The sequence below is a fragment of the Solanum lycopersicum genome, chromosome 10 (genome assembly GCF_036512215.1).
Source record: "Solanum lycopersicum chromosome 10, SLM_r2.1".
NCBI classification, from domain to species: domain Eukaryota; kingdom Viridiplantae; phylum Streptophyta; class Magnoliopsida; order Solanales; family Solanaceae; genus Solanum; species Solanum lycopersicum.
In genome coordinates, this window is record NC_090809.1 from 59,575,014 (window position 1) to 59,597,937 (window position 22,924).

General features: G+C 33.6%; 3 protein-coding genes across 3 annotated transcripts; all 3 read right to left on the reverse strand.

Moving 5' to 3' along the window:
* Positions 1-4,411: 4,411 nt before the first annotated feature.
* Positions 4,412-8,282, reverse strand: LOC101250460 (FT-interacting protein 3-like). The gene is made up of 2 exons (XM_004249115.5): positions 7,970-8,282; positions 4,412-7,179 (listed from the first exon to the last, which is right to left on the reverse strand). Exon 2 carries the CDS (start codon positions 7,013-7,015, stop codon positions 4,697-4,699), a length of 2,319 nt encoding a protein of 772 aa, XP_004249163.1. The 5' UTR covers positions 7,016-7,179; positions 7,970-8,282; the 3' UTR covers positions 4,412-4,696.
* A 1,474-nt stretch (positions 8,283-9,756) lies between these two features.
* Positions 9,757-13,464, reverse strand: LOC101251044 (outer envelope pore protein 16-3, chloroplastic/mitochondrial). Its single transcript, XM_004249117.5, has 3 exons — positions 13,328-13,464; positions 10,816-11,158; positions 9,757-10,118 (listed from the first exon to the last, which is right to left on the reverse strand). The coding sequence occupies exons 2-3, from the start codon at positions 11,147-11,149 to the stop codon at positions 9,973-9,975; spliced, it is 480 nt and encodes a 159-aa protein (XP_004249165.1). The 5' UTR covers positions 11,150-11,158; positions 13,328-13,464; the 3' UTR covers positions 9,757-9,972.
* Positions 13,465-15,795: 2,331 nt separating this feature from the next.
* LOC101250753 (squamosa promoter-binding-like protein 9) lies at positions 15,796-21,312 on the reverse strand. The gene is made up of 3 exons (XM_004249116.4): positions 20,392-21,312; positions 16,789-16,928; positions 15,796-16,679 (listed from the first exon to the last, which is right to left on the reverse strand). The coding sequence occupies exons 1-3, from the start codon at positions 20,754-20,756 to the stop codon at positions 16,066-16,068; spliced, it is 1,119 nt and encodes a 372-aa protein (XP_004249164.1). The 5' UTR covers positions 20,757-21,312; the 3' UTR covers positions 15,796-16,065.
* Between the last annotated feature and the right edge of the window lie 1,612 nt (positions 21,313-22,924).

Here is a 22,924-nt window from a genome sequence, read left to right on the forward strand (position 1 = left end):
TTTCAAGATGGACCAAGTAAATTGCTATGTACTTGGGTCGGTCTTATATAAAGGGATGGAGCTAGTAATCTGTATACAGGTTTAATCGAATTTAGTAAATTTTATTTAAATAATATAGGAGTATATATTAGGAAAACTTTTACATATAGCAAATAAAATTTTTATATTTGTATGTTATAATAAAATTTGCATAATTGCGCTTCATAACAAACATATAATTGTATAAATTCGCTATACATATACAACTGTATAATTCGCTGACCTAAATTGTATAATTCGCTAGCCTCACTATACATATATAATTGTATGATTCGCTGACCTATTTCGATGCGATTGTATGATTCGTTGGTCTGTTTCGCTGCAATATATGTATAAAATTTGTTTTGCATACAATTGAATCAAACTAAAATGTTTGTATATTGTATAATTTTAAGTATATAGGAAGAAGATATATGTTTTTCTCTCGCTTTGTACAAAAACAGAAACACAATTTATACACTTCTGTTGTATAAAGCGAGAGAAAATTGTATTTCACTGCGATTGTATAATTCGCAATTGTATAATTTGCTGGCCTTTTTCGCTGCAATATTCGTATAAAATTTGCATTTGTATACAATTGAATCGAAGTAAAATGTTTGTAAATTGTATATTTAAGTGTATAGCACGAAGATATATGTTTTTGCATGTGTATAAACAATTTTATCTCGCTTTATACAAAACAGAAACACAATTTATACATTTCTATTGTACAAAGCGAGAGAGCCGAGCAGAGGGAGAGTGGTGAGCGAGAATGGGAGAGTGGCGAGCGAGAGTTTTGGGAGAGAGGCGACTGACAAACTTTGGCAAACGTTTGTTATGGGGTACAATTAAATCAAACAGTAACTACTTCATTTATTTTAGATTATTAGTTTGCTATTATATACAATTATTCCTATATATTATTAAATTCATTAGATATGTACGTATATTAGATTTAATCCTCAATTATTATCATTTATAAAATTCAAAACCTATAAAATTAAAATCTTATCTTCGCGTTTGCCTTAGATGGACCAAGAAACCAACATACACCTTATTAATATTTCCAACAAACTACTTCCTACCCTCTCTCTCTCCAAACAACAACATTAATCTTAGTCCAAATCTACAATGGGGTCAATGAATGTGCCCTCTTTTTCTGTTTTCTAAAAATAGAAAATTGTTGATAACTTTTTAAAGTAGGTTTTATTTCTGTCTGAAATTGTTTTCTATTTGCCTTGACTTAGTATTCTCACTTACTGTCTTCCAAATTTACATTCAAGTCATGTGCAATTTTTCCTTCTGATTATTCAAAAGAAATTTCTCCTCTCTGTGGGGAGCAAAAATGGAATATTCAAAAAATGCGAAGACAAATTTAAAATTTAAAATTTTAACAAATACGATTTAATAAATTTTTTATGTATATTTAATAAATTGCTTAATATAAATTCAAAATTTAATTTATTGAGTTCTATCGAACTCATAGCTAAAACTCTTAACTCCGTCCTTACAAGAGACACAACTCTTGAAGAGAAAAGAAGTGAACCCTATTTAAAATAGGGAAAAGGGTATGATATATCGTTCAACTTTGTTATTTAGAGCTGATGTACTTATATACAAATGATTCATATATACCCTACTTATATACAAATGACTCACATATACCCTTTTCCTCAAATTAGTTTAATTTTTAACTTTTTTCTAGAAAAAGATATAATTCCGTATGAGTATATTTAATCCTCCTCAAATATATATATATATATATATATATATTTTGACTTTTTTTTTTGTTTCAGTGACTAATTTAGATTTATTATTTTGATGGTCAAATTTATTTATGTTTCACTAATATTCTTGTAGAACTTATTATAGATGACCAAATTTTTTTCTTCAAATATAAAAATTAAATTACAATATAGGTAAAAGAAAATAATTTTAAATTGTAATATAGCCACAAAAGAAATAGTTTTAAATTTTTTCTTTACACTAAGGAATGAAAGAAAAAATAAGAATAAAAACTTAAATAATTATAATAAAAGAGGTCAAAAAATAATTTTATGAAAAAGATTAAGATATGCTTTGAACTTTACTAGAAGAACTATATATACCCCTAAAACTTTTAAGAAAATTAGTCAAAAATATAAATTTAAAACTAATTTTTTTCACTTCCATTAAATGAGTCACTTTCATAATAATGGCATATCAACTTCAAATGATCGACAATGTTTAGGGATATATCAAACTCTTTTCCGTTTAAAATAAAATAAGGAAAGCCTAAGACTAATGTTGTAATTTTATCTTCAGTCAAATCCTTTTATAAAGATGTCATTTGTTGGGATATATTTCATGATTGTTATAATTAAATATTGATATAGAGAAACCTATAATATAATGTAACATATTAAAAAAATGATTTTTAAATATATTTCTTACATTTACTTTTTTTACAAGCTCTTTTTTTGACATAAAATTGATTTAAACATTATTGATCCAATTAATTTAAATTGGTGTTTTTATTTGTCATTTGTTGTTTAATATATTATTTATAGATTAATTTCAGATTTATGTTGAAAAATTCTACTTTAGAGTTTGAAAGTAAAGCGCTTTCCATTAAAAGTGACTTCTAATTAAAGTATTTAGTACACCATCAAAAGTTGTGGTGACATTCTCTACAACTATAAACCATATAAGCAAACCATACTCTTTATCCTTTAAATAGTGTTTAATTTGTATGAAACATTAATTATGAATAGTTTAGTTGTAATATCTGTTAACGTAACACTTATTTTGAGATGGACGGAGTAAATAAAGTGTCTACTTTTAAAATCTTGGCTGTGTTAGGAGTTGGGACAATTTGGAACAAACAAACACAGTCTAAATATGGCTTCAAGACAAATGATGAATTGTTCTTGATTTTTGCTGCTAAGTCCTCGTAACGTTTCACATTGGACCTTCTGCTCCAATTATTTAATCTCTTTTTTTTTTTCTTTTTTGTTTTGTGTCACAACTCACAACAATCATGTTAATATGTAACGCAATGTGTAAATGTAATGTCATGTTAAACTACACTCAGATCAAGTTAAACATATTTAACTATGCAATGTGTTAATTAGAATTAGATGCTTCGAATATGAATGCATCGAGGATATGATAATTTTGTATAAGCTAAATATTCTTAATTTGATATTAGGTCTAGATCAATTTGATTTGATATTCGATATGTATCAATATTAAACCAAATCATGAACACCTTAATTCTAACGATTCGAGATTTTGTCCAACAAATCCTAACGATCATCGTAATTTGCTACTTAAGCAAGTGTTGGTCCATTAACAAGTTATGTTTTGAATTTTTTTCGAAATGAGGCTAAAATTTAAATGGTAACTCCCACAAAATTACTCGAAAAGAACATAAATCACATACTTTTTAAGGTAATATTACCATCTGTCCCTTATAAATTATAATTATAGAAATCCCTCAAACTGATACAATAATATAAGTGCTGATACATTGATCTGATGTGCGAGATACATTAATCGTTAAGTAAGATACATTACATTTTATACGTGATACACTAATCTGATGTACATTTTATACATGATACACTAATTTGATGCGCGATATACATTAATTTGATACGTTGTCCATTAATCTGATGCGTGAAAATGAGGGATTTCGGGGATTTATAAAACTAATAGGGAATAATGGTAATAAGAGAACTTAAAGGTGAGATTTGTGTCTTTACATTCAATTATTAGATAGAAGGCCCAATTAATTTTCACTCAAGCCCATAGAAGAAGCCTGTAAGTAATTAGGGCCAATAAGCCCACATATTGTGACCATTGGCCCAAAGCAAAAGAAGCCCATTGTTACTTTACACAGCTTTATTAAAGTGAAAACAAACAGAAAATAGAAAAAAAGAGAATATTCCATTTTAAAAAAAAGTCGGCCATTTACTTCTTTTTTTGGAAAAAAATATTTTGTGGTCCTCAATATATTTTTCTACCTCTTCTGACATACTCTTTTGCTTTTTCATAAAGTATTATTTGTTGGACTAAATCAACTGAAACATATTATTGTCAGCTAGCTTCATTTATTATAATATTATGTAAATTTACTCTTAAAAGTTATGAAACTCTATTCGCACGTTCATATGCTATATTACTAATGATTTATCAATCAAATGAAAATGACTTAGAATTTGTGCACCATGTACATGGTTTTAGAATACAACATGTAATATGGATTAAATCCATGTCATAGGTTCGAGTATGTGATGTGAATTAGATTCAAGTCTCGAATTGATAAAGAGATGGGACCGTTATCAAGCCTCGTGATTTTTGATTTATCGAAGAAAACCCAAAGTTATGGATATATCAATATAGAGCAACATTATGTCAACAAAAGAACACATCCCAAATTGAAACTTTTGAATTGAGTATTGGGGGCTTGTTCAAAACAAAATAACTTGCAAGCTACATGATTACATACATAGATTTGCATCAGCAGCCAATTTTTTTTTTGAAAAACATAGAGCAAATAGAAAGCAAACTCACTAAACTAACAGTTTCACCAGGATCTTATGCAAAATAGTAGGAGAGCCCCACAATTTCAGCATCATTTTCGACGATTCAATGCAAAAAAACAGAAGGTAGGATAGTTGTTTAAGGGCATGGGTTATAGCATGCAGTCTGTTCTAGCAGGCAACCTTCTGAAGAAGTTAAGCGGCACAGATGGAAGCTTGTAGCGGAACCTTGGATGTCTTAATACATAAAATCCGGTCAAGAGCCCCACGGCTTGGAATGGAGTGACATAGAGAACAACAGCAGCAACCAAGCAGAAAATTACGAACAATGCTGTTGCTCTAGGGTCCCTCCAGCTCAGCAAAGACTGCAGCCTCTCTCCTTGAGTAGCCAAGTCGCCAACCACGGTCTGAATCCTCCCTGCAATACTTCTTATGCGGTCATACCTCATCCTGATAATATCAGGAGAACGTGAAGTAGGGAAAGTATCAAATTCCTCATCCAGCTCATCGGGATGAGCAGTATCAGCACAAGAAAGGCGAGTATCCATGTGAGGAGGATGCCTTGGCCTCCATCTGTAGTACCAAATTCCAATCAGGAACAGATAGAGGAAAATGGTAGGTAGAATAAGCTCTGGATAAAGAACCAGTATCAAGAACAGGATATGGATCAGAACAGTCGTAATGGGATTTTTCCAATTGCATATTTGATCAAACCATTTTCCGACTGAAATTACCACACCTAAAACACCCATAATCCTGAAAAAGTTAGCCTTGCTTCTCCTCATGCTCCACATATGAGAAGTAACATCCAACATATACTCTACTATCTCTTTCCTCAAAGGTGGCTCAGCACGACTCAGCCTCAAGGACACAATCTGAGTGGCTTGGTGCCTCAAGTTGTCCAGCTGCGTAACAGTTAACGGATGAAGATAGTGCATTTTCGGTAACAATGGCTGCGAGTACATATGCATCATATTCACCAACGACGAGCAAGTAAATCTCACAGCCAAATGAATTTCACCCATCTTCTTCACCCCAGTAGGATGCAAGACCAGCAATGGGTATGAATGCGTGTAGACACGATCAGTTTCAAGAGTCGAAAGACGGATCCTGACCTTTCCAATCCTTGAGTCCCTTGCCCCTCCAGATTTATCTCCTCCTTGCAGATGGCAATTATCAAATACACCAATAGTTATAACAGTGCAAGGATCAAATACTTCCCACGTGTATTGCTCATTCCATCTGGGAGCAAAGCTATCTATAATTGTCCTTGTCCGCACCCACTTCTGCCCATACTTTGCTACACAATAGGCATCTGTCGTTGCCCGCCCATCCTTCGTTTTCATTGGTGACAGGCCCTGAGCGCTCAGAACACCTACTTCAAGAACACCGATGCTAGATTTCCACAGCTGTTTTGCAGTTGGCCTAAGATCACTACTGTAATGGGTTGACTCATCCAGCACATGGTAGCCTCCTTCCAAACATACTCTCATATGAATCCGGCTAGCAAACTTGATTTCCTTCTTTTCACCCTCAACAATAACATGCTTCTCAAGATTAAACCATCTCGTGTTCACAGGTCTATGGTCCAACCTCCTATCCACGTACTGCAAAGGAATTGCACACCTCCCAAGGACTTCATCCTTGTTTGCAACTCTATCTTCCACACTCAAAATCAATGGCTCCTCAAACGGTTCCGCTGCTACAAACATCAGATCCTCATTCCACAAGGGATTGATAGTCTTGCTCATGGAAACTCTGGTCCTCAATGCTTGATTTCCAAGCATGGCCTTGACGTAAACTTCTGGAAACCTGCTTTTGTCATTTGGAATCAAGTCTTGAGCCTCGATCACGTTAACTCTTAGGTACCACAATTTTGGCGAGAGGTACACCTTAGACCTTATATTTGCAAGGCCATCAGCCCCACTAACAGCTGCAGCATCTGAATGCCAAGCTTCAGGAAAGGCTTCATCAGCTTGATTTCCCATCCAAACAGCCAACATCAACTCCCCTTTGACTTTGGTACCATTCCTCTCCTCCAACCTATACCACTGTGGAGCGAGAGGACTGTCTGGGGGAACCCTTTTTGGGATATCATTCAAATCAAACAGGACACGACCCACAAAGTCATCCTTAACAAAATCCTTATCTTTCACAATTACTTCAAGTACAGAAGCCTGAATCCTATCTTTTGAGAAAGCAAACACCTGACTCCACTCAGGATTCGACTTCTTCTCAAAATGACGAGTCGTACCCTTATAATTCCCGAGCTTAACCTCAACATAAGGATCAAGACTACCTGTTACATCCTTTGCAGGTAAATCCTTAGCTTTCACAACCCGGACATAAAGATACTGCATTTGCTCAACAAGGTCATATGTGCTAGTGAGCTTATCACCAGTGATCTTCCCTCCACCAAGGTGGGGTTTGGTCTCCTTGAGTGAGAAATCTTCTTGATGGGGCCTCTGCATTTTCGAGGTTGACGCAACAACACTTGACACAAAACCTTTGTCAAAAGCACAATCACCACAAAACCCCTCTAGTTCTCCACCAGAATGTGACCCAGTGATCAACAGAAGGAAGACCTCAGCACAGACAACCAGTTACCGACAAAGAGAACTCCCAAATTATGTTACTGCACCAAAATAGTGAATCAAAACAGTGTGAAACAACTGTATTCAAAAAGATGAGATAGCAAAATCTAGAGAATGTCGACTAGCAGATCTTTGTCACATGAATAACTTAAGAGTTAAAAGTGGGGAAAAGAACCACTTGAATGACAATCAGAATAATGACAAAAACATTCACAGCCAGATCTGAATGCTTCAAACATCCATAACATCAAAAAGAAAATAAAAATCAGTTCTAATTCCCTTCAAAACAGCAACAACAACAACATATCCGGTGTGATTCCAAAAGTGGGGTCCAGGGAGGGTAAGGTACAAGGCAGACCTTACTCCTACCTCGCCTCGAGGAGGTAAAGAGGCTGTTTCGGAAAGAGCCTCAGCTCAAGTGCAGCAAATCAAAGTAGTTATCGGGAAAAGCAACAACATCGAAATAGCGGAACAATGTAATATCAGAAACACAATAAACAACAAAAGATAACAGATATCAAAAACACAAAACTTTACTAATAGAGCAACCATAAAAAAAGCAATCTTTAACCAATGCTATGACAAACTGTATACAAGAACTACTCTTACCCGCATAAAGAGAAAGTTAACAAAAGCAAAAGCAAAAGCAAACAAAACCAGTCATTTGAAAGCCAAAAATCAACCACATTATGCTGAACAGGCACCAACAACTAAACATCATCCTAGCATTCAAAACACACACAACCCAAAAAGCATGAAAAAAATGAAATCAATTTTTTTTCTATAAAATTACATCAAAAACAAAAACCCATAAAGAAAAAGTGAATGTACCTTGAGGTTTCATAGAATCTGAAGAGGAAAGATTGGATTTTTACTGACAAGGTTATCAAGAATGGAGTCTTAAGGAGGAAAAAAAGCAAAAGGGGTTTGGGGTTTTGCTCTTTCTTGAACCAAAGTGTAGAAGAAATGGTGTAGTGAGCCAAAATCAAAAGTGAAAAAGGTAACAAAGTACACAACACAAGAAAAAAAGAAGAAAACAGTGAAGAGGGTATAAGAGAGCTCTGTGTTCTTTGTCTGATTCCAATGGGGTGGGGTAGGGGTAGGGTGGGTTGGGGGTGAATCTGCTGAGATTTTGTGTGTGAATATTTGTGTTTCTGTCCCTCTGTTCTTTTTAAAAAAATATTACCAGTCTCCGTTCTAGTTCTATTTTACATGTCATGTTTGATTTAGAATGTATATAAGAAAAAGGATTTAAAATAATTTTCAAGTAATACGATTAAAAAATTATTTTATTCAAGTTAAAAAGTTTTAAATAATAATAAAATATCTTTTAAACGAATTAAAAAAAATAAGTATCACGTAAAATGTAACTAAGGATATTGTTTTTTCATTGAATTCTCTTTATTCGATGAGTGTGTCTGGACTTCACACGTGCCAATCCCATAGTGATTAAATATTTATTAGCAGCGAATTATATTTTATAATATAAGAAAATAATTGAGTCTTAATAATTAAAAAATTAAAGTAACAATGTGTATATCTATTATATGTGTTTTATAGTCATTCTGTTTTGATATTGAATGCTGAGGAATTTTAATGTTTTACAAGAAGGTAACTTTAGTAATTGGATCAATTATTATTTTCCTAGTTCATTATTTGTTGAAGATATTATAGATTCTAAAGAAATAGTATGTATAACAAAATTTATATAAGTTTTCTATTTAATTCAAGCTAATTATTGTATTGTCGTTTTTCTTTCTTATTTGAATAGTTTATGGAATAAATAAATATAAATTTTCTTTTTTTCTCGAATTTTATGTCACGAGAAATGTAAAATGTATAATTTCAATAACGTAAAATTCGAGACATTTATGATTATGATGCAAGAATGAGATTCGATAATGTCTGACACATAATTTAGTGTCACGTTTATCCTACTATCTCTGATTCATTTCAATTGTCGTTTTTTTCTTACTAATTTAATTCAAAATAAGCATCGAGTTAAAAAATCAAAAGAGTAATAATTACTCCTTTGAAATCCATTCCTAGCTCCAATAACAGTTCACATTATTTTTCAAGAACCCTCTCAACAATTATTACTCATTTTGACAAGATATAAAGGGCAATATAACGAGAGACTTTTACTTTTATTATTTTTAAGGGATAACCTAAACAATACGAGGGAGAATCAATTTAGCATTATTTGGTGGTTTCTTTTTAAAATTTGAGTGAGCATTTTTTCTGTCTCATTATTTTGGTTTAAATGTGTGGCCTAAATAAATAAAACATTAAGGTAGAGATGAACTATGGAGCTGACAAGTCGGTGAATAGTGTTCTCGAACTCTCTAAAATGAAGTTCCGCTGTGTTTGGATCCTTCAAAAAGCATTATTTTTGGCGGAGCCAACACACCTAAGAACATTTTTGAGAATCTAAGCAAGTACAAATAGATTGAGGAAGTACGGGTAGATGCCAGCAATCTCTTCCCAATATACAGCGCAAACAAAACGAAGATTGTGCTTAAATAAGGTTAAGGTCAGACTTCATTTTGCAAACCACGATTGTCTTGTAGCAAATCATAAAAAATCTGAAAATAGAGAAGCCATAGCATAGAGCGTCATAATATCGAACAACATATAGCCCATTAATACATCTGGTCAGGTATTCAAACTCAATCAAAAATCACCTGTGATGCTAGAAATAGAGTACATAGCATGCTTATTTGCATCAGACTTTCAGGTTAAAGGAAAAAGAGAACAGCATAAATCAAGAAGGTGTAGTCACATCATTCATAGTGAGCTTTCACCGAGTCACATTAATTCTGTCCAACTACCAATCATTCAGCAACGACTCTTTTCTTCGTTGTGTAAGGATAGTACTCCTTGCCATTGTCAGTTCTTGTGGTTGCGCCTAGTCCATCAATTATACCAGAAGTGACTGCAAGTGCAGCCCCAGCTGACAGAGCTGTTGGAATACTCCTTCCTGCAAGGATAACAGTCAAATTAGTTTGGCACCACAGTAACATTTGGATTGGTCTGTTACCAGAGGCAAGGTATAGAACACCATGAATAATTGAATGAATGATGTACTTAATCTGCACAACTGCCTTTTGCAACTCATGAGATCGTACACTCGCTGAATTCTAAACTTTTGGTTCATGAAAAGTTCATTCTGTGCAAGGAGGAAATCTATTGATCTGTTCTCAAATACCTGTAGCAGCAGCTGAGTCAAGGGGCTACTGCTCTCCGTAGCAAGAGCCATGACTATTCTGTGACAGGTCCTAAAAAAGACACACCCCTGTTTCTTTCTGGAACTAAATGAAATGCCATGGAAAATGGTTGTGGTCATGTTTAAGAATCTTTGTCCATACAGCACACAGATTAATGGGAGAAAAAATCTATTTATTGTTTGTGAAGTTAAAAATCTTAATAGGCATCTAAATTGCGATGATAAAGGAATTAAAATTAACCAAAACCTTCACTGAAACCAAGAACACCAGGGCAGGAAATGATAAGAATTAAATAGATGCACCCATCACAATGCCAATTGAATGCCAGCACTATAAATAGGCTCTCTACGCTGGATGTGAACTAAGAACAAACCCTTTTTTGTTATAAGAAATCAGTCCACAGACAATTTCTCTGTTAAAAGGATGTTGTTGGGTAGAGGAGGGGATTACCTTTGTAACCCAGCACAGAAGCACCAGCAACGAATCCACCCACTGCTCCATTAATAAAATCTCTTTTCACCCTATAGTTCTGCACCAGCTGTTCTACCCCTATATAGACTCCGCCAATAGCAGCAAAGGTAAGCCCGTGGTTTCCCATCATTTTCAATGTCCGGATCAAACCAGGAAGAGCAACATTTCTCTCAACACGGGGTACATCATGCCAAGTGGCAATAATGGCACCCCAAAGTGTACCAGCAACTAGACCTGAGGTTGCCCCTTTCAGTGTTTTCATCCCTGCTGTATCCTCCTCTTCATAATACCTTAGCTCTGCAGCCTCATCCATGATTTTACTCTATCCTTGCCAATACGCCAGTAAAAAATGTGAAAACAAGATATGCTTGAACTAATAATCAGATATCAAAGGCGAGAGACAGTGAGAAATAGTGTGTCGCGAACATAAATATTTGAAGCAAGAAAACATCATCATAGTCCACAAGAAGCAAATGATGAGAAAACAATGATCACATAAATTTCGGCCATCACCCTATATGCTTACCCAATCCCATACAAAAAAGAATTCATAAGATTGTGCCTGTGTGTAGATCTATAACTACTCATTCTGCCTTCTAATACTGCCTCAATTTTTAGTACCCGCTACTGGAATTACAAGTTCTCCATATGAACAATTCAAGATGATGGAAAACAGAACTACTAAAAAGCTTTGTTGTTCAGACTCTTTAACAAAATTGCCTTGGTGTGTGTTGGATCCTCCAAAAGAAGTGCATATTTGGAGGATTCGGTAAGGGTGTGGCACCCGCCACTGTATTTTTGGAGAATCCAAGCAACATACATTAATAGTATATGGTATGGAACTAATTTTACAGCTTTTTTTCTTGTGATTAACAGATATCTTTGCAATTGCATTTATTTTAAATACTTATTAATCATTCTAAAAAAAAGGACTTGGATGTTATACACCATTCAGACATTCTTTTAATAGTCTATAACCAAATTAAGTAGGTTCAACAAAAATGTGAGGAAGAAGCAGAAGAAGTTCGTGAAGGAAAATGTGAGCTTCACATTCAGAAAACCATCAGAAGTCTAAGTTAGGCTAGACAATTGACCTTCCCTCATATCACTACACCTTGTGCTTGAAACTCAACTGAACATTTGATTTTTCCAAGACACGCGCTATCAATTGATCACCAAGTTAAGAGATATGCCACTAACCATGTGTGATGTACGTAGATGTGTATGAAGGTTAGAGATAAGCAAAAGATATAAAGACAACCTATAAGTACATGCTCAAGCAAAGGCAGTGCCTCTCTTACCGTCAAATTGTAACACATTCCAGACATGACAGAGAGTTATCACTTATCGCATCTGGTTACTTCAAATTCCATGTTAAAAACGTTTATCTAATCAGAGAAAATGAATTGACAATTTTTTTCTTTTAAATAAATCATCTCAACTAAAGGATAACCCTGTCTGTTACATAGGAATCTTTGAAGACAAATAAAGGTTTATCTTATCTAAATCACCACATCGAAAAATAGAAAACACTCTAGTTCCTTTCAAATGGAGCACATCATTAGATGCTACATTAATCCCAAACTAGTTGGCATAGCCCATACAAATCCTTTGTGTTCATTTCACTTCCATAGGGTTCATTTTATTCCAATACTAAATAGTCTTTTATGGAAAATTAGGGTACTTACCCCTATAGTTCGAGGTTCTCCCACTGTATGCATTTCGCTCTAGTCGGGCCCATTTTAGTCCAATAATAAATAATTTATGTCTACTACTTTTTTAAGACTGCTATGTTATGCTCTCTATACTATTTTGTCATAGCTTCTCCACTTGGTCATTACTTTTCGACCTGCTTTGCATTGCTTTTCCTTGAGCCGAGGTTCTATCGAAAACAATCTCTCTATCTCCCAAGGTAGGGGTTGCATACGCTCAACCATCCCCAGACCCTACTCATGGAATTACAATGGGTATGTTGTTGTACTAACTAATTTGTCTTTCAAGGAAAATTAGTGGTACCCTCCTAAAGCTCTAGCTTCTTAAGCTCACACTTATGAATTACACCTACACCAATATACAAGTTTTTTGTGACCATAACAAAAGGGCTATTAGCAAGCAATGAACCTAATATAGCAACAAATCATCCTTAATCTTAACAAGTCAATATCATCCACATGCTCTTCCATTCTCTAGCTCCTCTAACAATACCAAAAGGATAAGGAAAACAATTGCCAATTAAAATGAACTAAAAAACTGCGATCCATCACACAGGCTTGTCCACAATCCATATTTAAAAAAAATCTCATATTCCATTCAACTGAAAAAACTCTACCCCTTCTATGAACCCTAAAATCGGATTACATTACTAAATTTCTCTAAAAAAAAAATTAAAAAATTGTTATTTTGAAATACAAATCGTTCATGTGCATTTAATTACAAGAAAATCAACCATATAATTTGTATAAATAGAGAGAGTTAAGCTCAGAGAACTCACCAAGCTGGAAATCGCACTGATCTGTTTCGCGATTTTTGTGAAGAGAGAAGGAAGTGAAGAAGATGGCTTGTGCAATGTGGGTAATATATTGATCCAATGGATCAATATTGAGATTTCGGCCCAATAAACAACGCACATAAAACTTTTTCTAATGGGCTTTATAGGCCCATTCTTGTTTTGCAAATCTAACCCATTTTGGAATAGTAGAAATAGCGTCCACTTACCATTGTCGCTTTTTCGTCTTGTTCAAAGTCATGAAGTTTTATCTTATGATGAAGTTGTGTTTAAATATACCATTTATTTGAAATTGAAGTTATGATCAAATTTCATGGTCAAATGTTGGCTTATTTGTAAAGTTTACCTATCGAATTATTTGCACCACATTCCCTTTTTAGGCCACTTTTTAAATTATGTGTCAATATATTCTTCCCATCTTAACATTTTTTTCACGTAAAAGAAGGATTATATTCTAATTGGCTTATTTTTAAGGGAAAATTTCATATATGGCAAACGGATGTTATGAAATTACATTTCATGGGTATAGTTTATATAATTACATTCCATGCGTATAGTTTAGTTTGTTAGGTGACTCTAAATTTGTATAAAACGTTTTTTTTAATTAAATTTATACAAAAAAAAATTATTTTTCAATAAATGGTAAAACTAGCACAAAAGATGCTAACAATAAATTTAATCAATCCCATGATTTAAGCAAAACATTCAAAATCAAATATTTCCTCAAAAAAAGAATTCTAAAGCTATAGAAAGACAATACCAGTTCAAAATCAAATATTATGAAACACACACAGAGATATTTTTATATATAAATTGACTATATTGTATATATTTGTGAAATTGTATATAATTTTATATAATATTTGTGTGTAATTGATTTTGTGTTTTAAATTGTATATGACCATCATATATTCTTTTAATTTTTTTTGGATAATCTTTTTGTATAGAATATTTTATTATGTTCCTATTTTTTCTTTTTGTATAATTCTAGAAATTTGTATAATGTACAATAATTTTGGTATATATATTATAGTTATATATGTGCATCTGTGATTTCATGTTTTTGTTTTTTTTTTAAAAAAAAAGTATTAATGATTAAACTGATTGTATATAATATTCATTTGTTAATGTATATATAATAAGCTTGAAATATGTTTCTATATTTGAGGGTGTAACGTTTATATATACAATATTTTATTATATTCATAATTTTTTGTATATATCGACGAATTTGTATAATATATTATAATATTAAAGAGTGATTTACAAATTTTTTATACAAAATTAAATAATTGTATACAAATAGCTATTGCCTCATAAGACTTTGTATATGTTACCTTAATATACACCCACTATATACCTAACTTTAGTGATTGGTATACAACTAATAGAATATACAATTGAGAACTGTTTCATAATACATTGTATATATTAACTTAATATACAAACCACTATATACATAACTTTGTAATTTGTATATAAATTACACTACATGATATTTCCGATATTCTTCATAATTTGTCCAGTTCTGATGAGGCAGATTCAATTGAATGACTTTATGAATTGCCATTGGGTCTTTTTTTTTTTCCATGGATCTCAATTCTTCAATAGATTGTTCAACTTAAACTTGTTTATGTTTTGCCATACACCCTACATTAACCCAGAATCATGAGTTAATCCAATTGAAACGAAGGTGGATTATCAACAACATTGACATGCAATGACATACCTCTCGTAATCCTCATAGATGGACATAAATCATCTATTCTGATTTTGAAAGACTTGTAAATTAATAAGTAATAAAGATTTTTAAAAAAAAATATGAAAAAACTAACAATCATACTACATATACAATTGTTGTAGAAGGAATCAAGAAAAAAAATATTGAAAGCCATGAATTTGGCACTACCTACGAAAAGTGGAAGAACATCGGAGGGAGAGGTCGAAATTTTTCCAATGGAAATTCAAATCAGAAGGGAAGAGTAATTTTAGAAAAATATATGGAATGAAAATAGGAGAGATAAATTTGATTTTGAATAAAATTATATAAAGATCTTTGGATGACTATTTTTATTCTGTATACAAATAGATAGTGGATCACATTAATTATGGCAAAAACATGAAACTGTATTTACTGACCGTAAATAAATTAAACTATACCCTTATTAACTAATTACATAGGGATGTTTGCCATCCCATATAATTTTCCCTATTTTTAAGAAGTAAACAATAATAGCTACCCTTCCCCTGAAACGTGATGGGATGGACGGAATTCCTACCCCTTAATCAAAAGTGTCAGGTTTCAAGTCTTAGGAAATGGAGAGTGTTTCCCCCTATAGTGGGTCTTATACAGTAGTCAAGCCGGTGTGCTACACATACCGGATGACTTGATCAAAAGTTAGCAACAACCAGCTACAAGTGCAGAAATGAAAAATCAGCAAGAGACGTGACTATTGTTGCATCATAATGAAGCATATTTATTGATAAATGTTCAAACTTCATCTAACCCCTTGAATATCATTTAGCAAGAGGAAAAAATCGAAGCAAGTCATTGAAAAGTTCAAGAAGAAAACGATAGTCATCTGGGGTCTAGCCCAACAGAAATGCACACAAGTTGGCATAATAGTAAAGGTCATTTGTCAATAGACAGCCTTTAAGATATCAAACTAGATAATGAACAAAATAGTCTTACACATTGTCATCATAAACGAAGGGGAGGACAATCAAAGAGTCCAGTGCACATTCTGAACAGAAGGATGATAACCCTTAGACTGGTCCAGTTCCATGTATTGTCTTCCATCACCATGCTGAGCCATCCCAAGCTCGCCACAGTATGGATTATCAGAAGCTTGTAACATTTGACCCAAACCGAGATCAGGAGGCATCTCATGTGAACTGCTGCTAGCTTCATTTCCTTTGAAACTCAATGAAGGGCTTGAGAAGTGATTGGTAGGTGCACCATGAGAACCTGAAGGTTGAATGGTGTGTACCCCATCAATGTGAACTTGGCTGTTGACCCCAAGACTTGGGGGTCGATTCCTTGATCCCCAGGACCGATTTGACAGAAGAGAGAGAGCACCACTTGAATCTGAGACTCCAGGAAAATAGTCTCCTGAAGGAACACCATGATAACTGGTCCTGGTAGCTGAACCTTGCAAAACAAGCTCACTAGCAGCATTTTCAGAGTTATTCAGCCAAGGACGTTGAAGGAACTTCCCTGATGATTGATGATCCCATCCTTGTTCAGATGCTCGAGTATTTGGCCATGAACTCTCATTGACATTTTGGTGTGAGCTGAAGTCTACCAGAAAGCTTCCGGATCTACTGCTATTATTTTCTACGAGTTCAAACCAGAATAATGAAAGTCAGCCTTAAGTTCTCTCTTTCTAAGAAAATTTTCAAGTATTAACACGAACAAAAAGAAAGGGAGAGGAATGCTATCATACCAAATATTGATGAAGAAAGATTCCCATAGTGTGTAGAGAAAAGAGAACCAGATGGAGGCTTCCTACGACGCTCATTATGGCATGCCAGTCTCCTGCGGCAACTCCTTTTCCCCTGGTCGAATTCAGTTAATTGGTGGAACCTGGAACGAAGTACCGAGCAGCTATAATCATGATTCACGAACAAAGGAAGCTATCGAAAAGCCACAAGTTATCTGAGAAGATGAGCTTGCTGACCTCAGATAAGACTTTTTCTTGATTTCAAATCTCTCATGGCAAGTATTATAATCTCATTCTACAAAGTAGAAAAGCTTACTGAAACAAACACCCCCTTCATGGTACTACCTACCCCGCCCCCGGCGTTTACATCAAACCAAGCAATTCAACCATAATAGTTATAAATTAAACTGAGAATACATGTTGCTTTAACCATGGTTAAGTAAATGTCTGTATGAAAGACACATGTCTTGCATTCAATCATTTGGTGTAAATATCTGGCACAACTAAATTCACCCCCCCCCCCCAAAAACCCATTCAGATAGGTATCATCTAAAATCACGATGTCCTAAAATTGTGGAACATGGCTCTTGACAAAAACAAGTTTTTCTGCTGTCACAGTAGAAAGTTTACTTCAAAGTCGGCTTTTTCACGTAGGCATGACGACAGATTATGAGGTTTCCACAACACAAGCTCTATGGCTCCCATAAAATAGTCTCAGAATATACGAAGATACATTTGTTTCTAATCCTCTCTGTCAATCTTTAGTAATAACAATATCAGATTAACAAGTAATGCTTGCTAGAGCAAATACATTTGTATTAAGTTTAAACAAACACAATGAATTGTTTATTCAGGTAAGAACAAGCATATAACATAGATGGCGTCTTCGAGTATTGAAGGAAAACAAAAACGTATGCACACATATATGTGACAGAAACACACAAGTATTGAGTTATTATCGGAGTAACACTAGTGACTGTGAGATATTAGATTCCTTATGTGCTATCAAGAGCAAAATACTGACTGTACATGGGTTGATGGGATTTATGAACTGTTAAACGTTTTACATCAAAAAGGTGCATAGCTCAAAAACTTCATGACTAATATCACTTCTTACTAAATTTTCACCTAATAAGCATTGTGAGATATGCCTAATGCCTATAGTATGGACAAAAGTTTTGGTTTGAGACCATTGCCAATGGAAAATTAGTACCTTGACAGTTAATCAACACCATAGTTATATCTAACCATCATATACGCAAATTTCAGCTAACCATATAATTCTCTCACCACCAATGCACCAAGATGGACTTCAGTACTTCTGTTAAGGCAAAGAGGTAAAGTTGTATCGATAGACATAGAAACATACTAATTTTTTTGACAGATAACATGTAACATATTAATTTGGTGTCATTCTTGGTGATTCTAATCTTTTTGTTGCTCAATGCATTTTATTCTAGCGTTTAGTTCAATACTTCGTTTATGAAATCTTTAGCATGTAAATGAAGTTAACCAAATCAAAACCACGGATGTAATAATTTCTATTCCCTTAGTATAGTGGATATAATGTGCTTAACAACCATAAATACCAGAATAAGGATTTCAAGTCACCAAGGAGAAAAACATAACTCTAGAATAGTACTCAATATTCTTATCTGAAAAGCTAGTGAGGCATGACATAACAGAAACTAATATAGCAGTGATTCTGCTTCCTACAATATGCTGCCCTTTATTTTCTAGCAAAAAACAACTCAATAGGATAAATACCGATCTTGTGAAAACAATTATCAATGTTTCGGCATAGATAGTAGTAAGACCCTGAAATGCCCGAGCACGTCTTGTATGACTTGAAACGTTTTATAAACTTGAGATGATAAAGGGCCGAGTCAAAACACTATAGTGATGGTGGTTGAAGAAGTCCATGGGGAATACGAAAGATTAATACCTAAAAAGAAGGATAAAAGATTCAAACGAATGAAACATGCCTTCAGGAGGTATCCATTCTATAATGATCCTTGAATCACAGTTTTCCTTCTTTGATGTATAATTTTGCCAACAATGAAGTTGCAGCCAAGAAGATAAGCGAAGTCCATAAAAATCAGAAATTGAGGAAACAGTATGCCTTTAGATTCAGTGAAGGGAAAAGCTTAAAGAGGATGAGGAACTTTTCACTTACTTGCCTCCACTAGAAAGGAACGGAAGTTTCAGTCCTCATGCCAGATAAAAGCATCGCCATCTTTCCCGAAAACTAAAAGCAGGAAAAATAGGAGGACAGATAAAGGTCGGTAGGAAAGAAAGATAATACTTTCCTTTGCAGATTGTCTGCCATTTCAGTTTACCTAACATGTCTATAGAAGAGGGACATCACCCTTCTTTTCCAACTCAAACAGAATGCTCACATACATACTCCCTCTGTTCCAATTTTTGTTTAACTTACTTTCCTTTTTAGACCGTTTGAAAGGAATATCTCTTTCGTAATTTGGCAACTACTTCCTTCATGAAATGTTTAATACCACAAAATTAAAGGACTTCGGCTATATTCTACATAACTTTAGTTTAAGACCACAAAATTCTCAAGTCTTCTTTACTTTCTTAAAATTATACAAACAAATTGTAACGGAGAGAGTAAAACCTTTAGAAGTTGACAAATGAAATTAATTTGTTGATATGCACCAAATGACAAGGAGATACATGATTCCTTAAGTTCTCAGACTATCTCCTCTTATTTGTTTCCTCTTCCTTTCCCTTGAATGTAAGAAAACAAACACATATTGCTTCTCCAAAGTCATCTAGATGAAGCAGAAAAGCGCCAAGAAAGCCTAAATGATACTCGGACAATACTATAAGCAAGGAATTGTTAACACAACATTCACAAAATCTTTTGTCCTATTTAAGCACAGTATCTCAAATTAATAACTTCCAAAATGTTGTTGGATCTAAGGGATAAGGAAAGACACCAGAACCAGCCAAAAACTACCTCTACTTTAACTAGAGAAGCCAACCAATTATAACTACTAAATCAGAACAATCATTTCACAAACCCACAACCTTCAACTCTCTCCACCAAGCCAGTATATAAACAATTACAAGTACAAGAACCACTATTTTATTAGTCAAAACATTAAAAAACAAAATTGCCATCCCTTTATACTACAAAGAGTGAAGGTAAAAAGAAATAGAGTATCTCGATTATTCGAGTTTCATATCATAACTGGAAAATGTGGATATTACTCCGCGAACTATAACCAATTACTTTGTAAAACCACACCCCAACTATCCATTGTTCGCTTTTCTTTACCTAAATAATGGTGATATTTCAGGTAGAAAAAGGGAAAACTCATAGTTAAGGTTTGTTTTGATAGTTGGTGATAGTTTAGATAGAGAACTGGCAAACTTACTGATTCGGGTTTGAAACTCATAAACTAGAATACTTTAGGTGTGTTTTATAGCATGAACTTACTTTGTAAAGTGAGTTAATTATCCCCACCTGCTGTGCATATGTTGTGTCTGCTATTGACACAGCTATATAATATATATAACTAGTTCATAAATACTTCTCTAAAAACAGTTGTTAGTATTATAGCAAATATGGAAAATTAAGCTGACCTGCTACACTGTTGGCAAAACCTCTGTTCAAGACCAGCAACAACAACAGTAGGAGACTTAGAGTGCATACCACAAACTTTATGCCTAGAATAGTAAGCCTTAGCATCACTCAGATCTGCCTGACAACCTTCAACTTGGCACCTAGGTGGATGACCACCCTGCACCAACCCACCCCTCCCCCTCTTAGTCGTTGCCGGAGCCGGTGGCAGGTTCCCATCTCCGTTCACCGGCGACGACCCACATCCATTCTTGACCTGAACTCCAACACCCGCATTTCCAAAGTAGATTTTCTTGCCAAACTTCAAGCCATTCAAAGAATCAGATGAGCTTGAATTACCCGAAGAAGACACTGAACCCAGTTCCATTATAGGTTCAAAATCATAATAGAAACTGTACCCATATGAAGGAAAAACAAGATACTGGTGAAAAAGATCAGTTTTTTTTTCTTTATTAGTATATTTTGGGGTTATCTCGATATGGGTATTGTTAAATTTTGTGCATTTTTGAGTATATAGAGGTAGTAAAGAAAGTAGGAGAAAGAAAGGGTAGTAGTGAGATTTTCATTTTTTGCTTTGTTTGTTTGGGGCATTGTGAAAAGTAGACACCTGACAATGGGCCATGATGCCAGCTTGGGAGGTTGTGCAGGTACCCCATTTGCTCTGAAGAGACTGTCAAATAATGGAGGTGAGAGCAGAGCAAAGAAAAGAAAGAGAGAAGAGAGAGCTTTTTGAAGAGTTCACAGCAGCTTTACAACTCTTGATGCTTTTTGGGCTCACTAACTCCCAACTGCCATGTTATAAAAACACACAATTTTCTAATCTTTGCTTCTTCTTCCTCAAACTTGCATTTTCATTTTGTGTTCGATATCTGATTGAATAATCTATATTCGTTTTAAACTTATTTAAATTCAAAAATCTTTGGTTAAGACTACAGGATCTTGTATGTCAAATAACCCTTTAATGGCCACACTTGTTAGTATTTTCCATGGCTAAAAATAATGAAGACCAAAAATGATGAGGGTTACAATTATATTTATTTTACTTTTCATGGACGTTGTTTTAAGGAGTCTAAAGTTTAATCTTGAATTTGATAGACTTTCAATTTAAATCAAGAATTTTGATCTTGTCTTTTCTTTCTACTTAGTTCATGTAGTTATGATATCTTTTTTTCGTTCCTATATAAGCTCATCATTTATGGCGATAAAATAAAAACGTTCATGATAAAATAAAAAATATTTATCATGATTTGATCATCATCCACTTTCCTTTCCGATAGATGTCATAGAAAATTGACTTTGAGTCATATTTGTAATGGCTACTTCATTATACTAGATGTCACATTTTTTATATTAACACTTGCATGACCTTTAAGATTAATAGACATTTGTACAATGAGTTTTAGAGCTTCTAAACTTTTTTGAGTAGAAATTTGAATTAGTTTTTCACAACATATTGTACATATGAAATATAATTGGGGCCCTTTTGCTTATCTTTCATTTATTACTATTATTATATTTCCATCTATCACCTTGCTATGACTTGATGTAAATGCTATTGATGGAATCTGTTTCATACTTTTGCCCAAACACTTCTCTCTCCAAAAAGATACTTTGCATTTTTAATCCCCAATTTTCCTTGAAATCCCAATTTTCCCCTTAAGTTTTGAGAGAGGAAAATGAATACCTTTTAATTATTTTTTTTTTTAGTCCAATAATCATGTAGATTAACTCTTTTTTTTTCCATTTTAACTTTTAATAGGAGATATTCTTTTTTTATCCTTGTTTGTAATTTTTAAGAAGAAGCTGATTATTTATAAAAATATTTTTCATCTTGAAAATAAATAGTTCTGATATCATATTATTTCATTTTCTGATACAAATATTTTTTTTTCAATATCAATTATTATTCTTGATATAACGCATCCTATGATTAGTAATCATCTACGAAAAAAGTTAATATCAAATTATCATCTCAAAACTATTTATGATTGTCCAGCGTACCATACGGCCCCTTCCAATGACACAATTGTCGGTAAGTAAAAAAAAGTTGAAAATGGAGAAAAGCTATAAAATTATTTGCTACTGTTTTTGTATCTCTTTTTAATAGACAAATTACCCTCAAATAGAGGGCAATAATGCAAATAAGTTGAACATAAAAGTGGCATTTGCTTTGGGCAAAACTAAAGGATATTTATGCCATTCACTATTCAAAATTGAACCATTTGAATTGTATATTTCTATTTTTCTCATAATTTAAAAATTAATGAAAAAAATTTAGTCAAGTCGAGCCCTATTCGAAACAAAATCTTTTCTTTCCTTCAACCAATGGTTAAATAGACAATTAAAATGAAACGGAGGAAATAGTAAATTTGTAATAGAATCGTAGATTTTTATTTTTTATTTTTAAAAGAAAAGACAGGGAATAAGTCTTTTAGGGGACACCAAATATCAAGGCAGAAGCAAAAAATAAAATAAAATTTTGAGTAGTTGAAAAGGCATGTGTTTATATAGTAAAAACATACATTTTGACTGTAG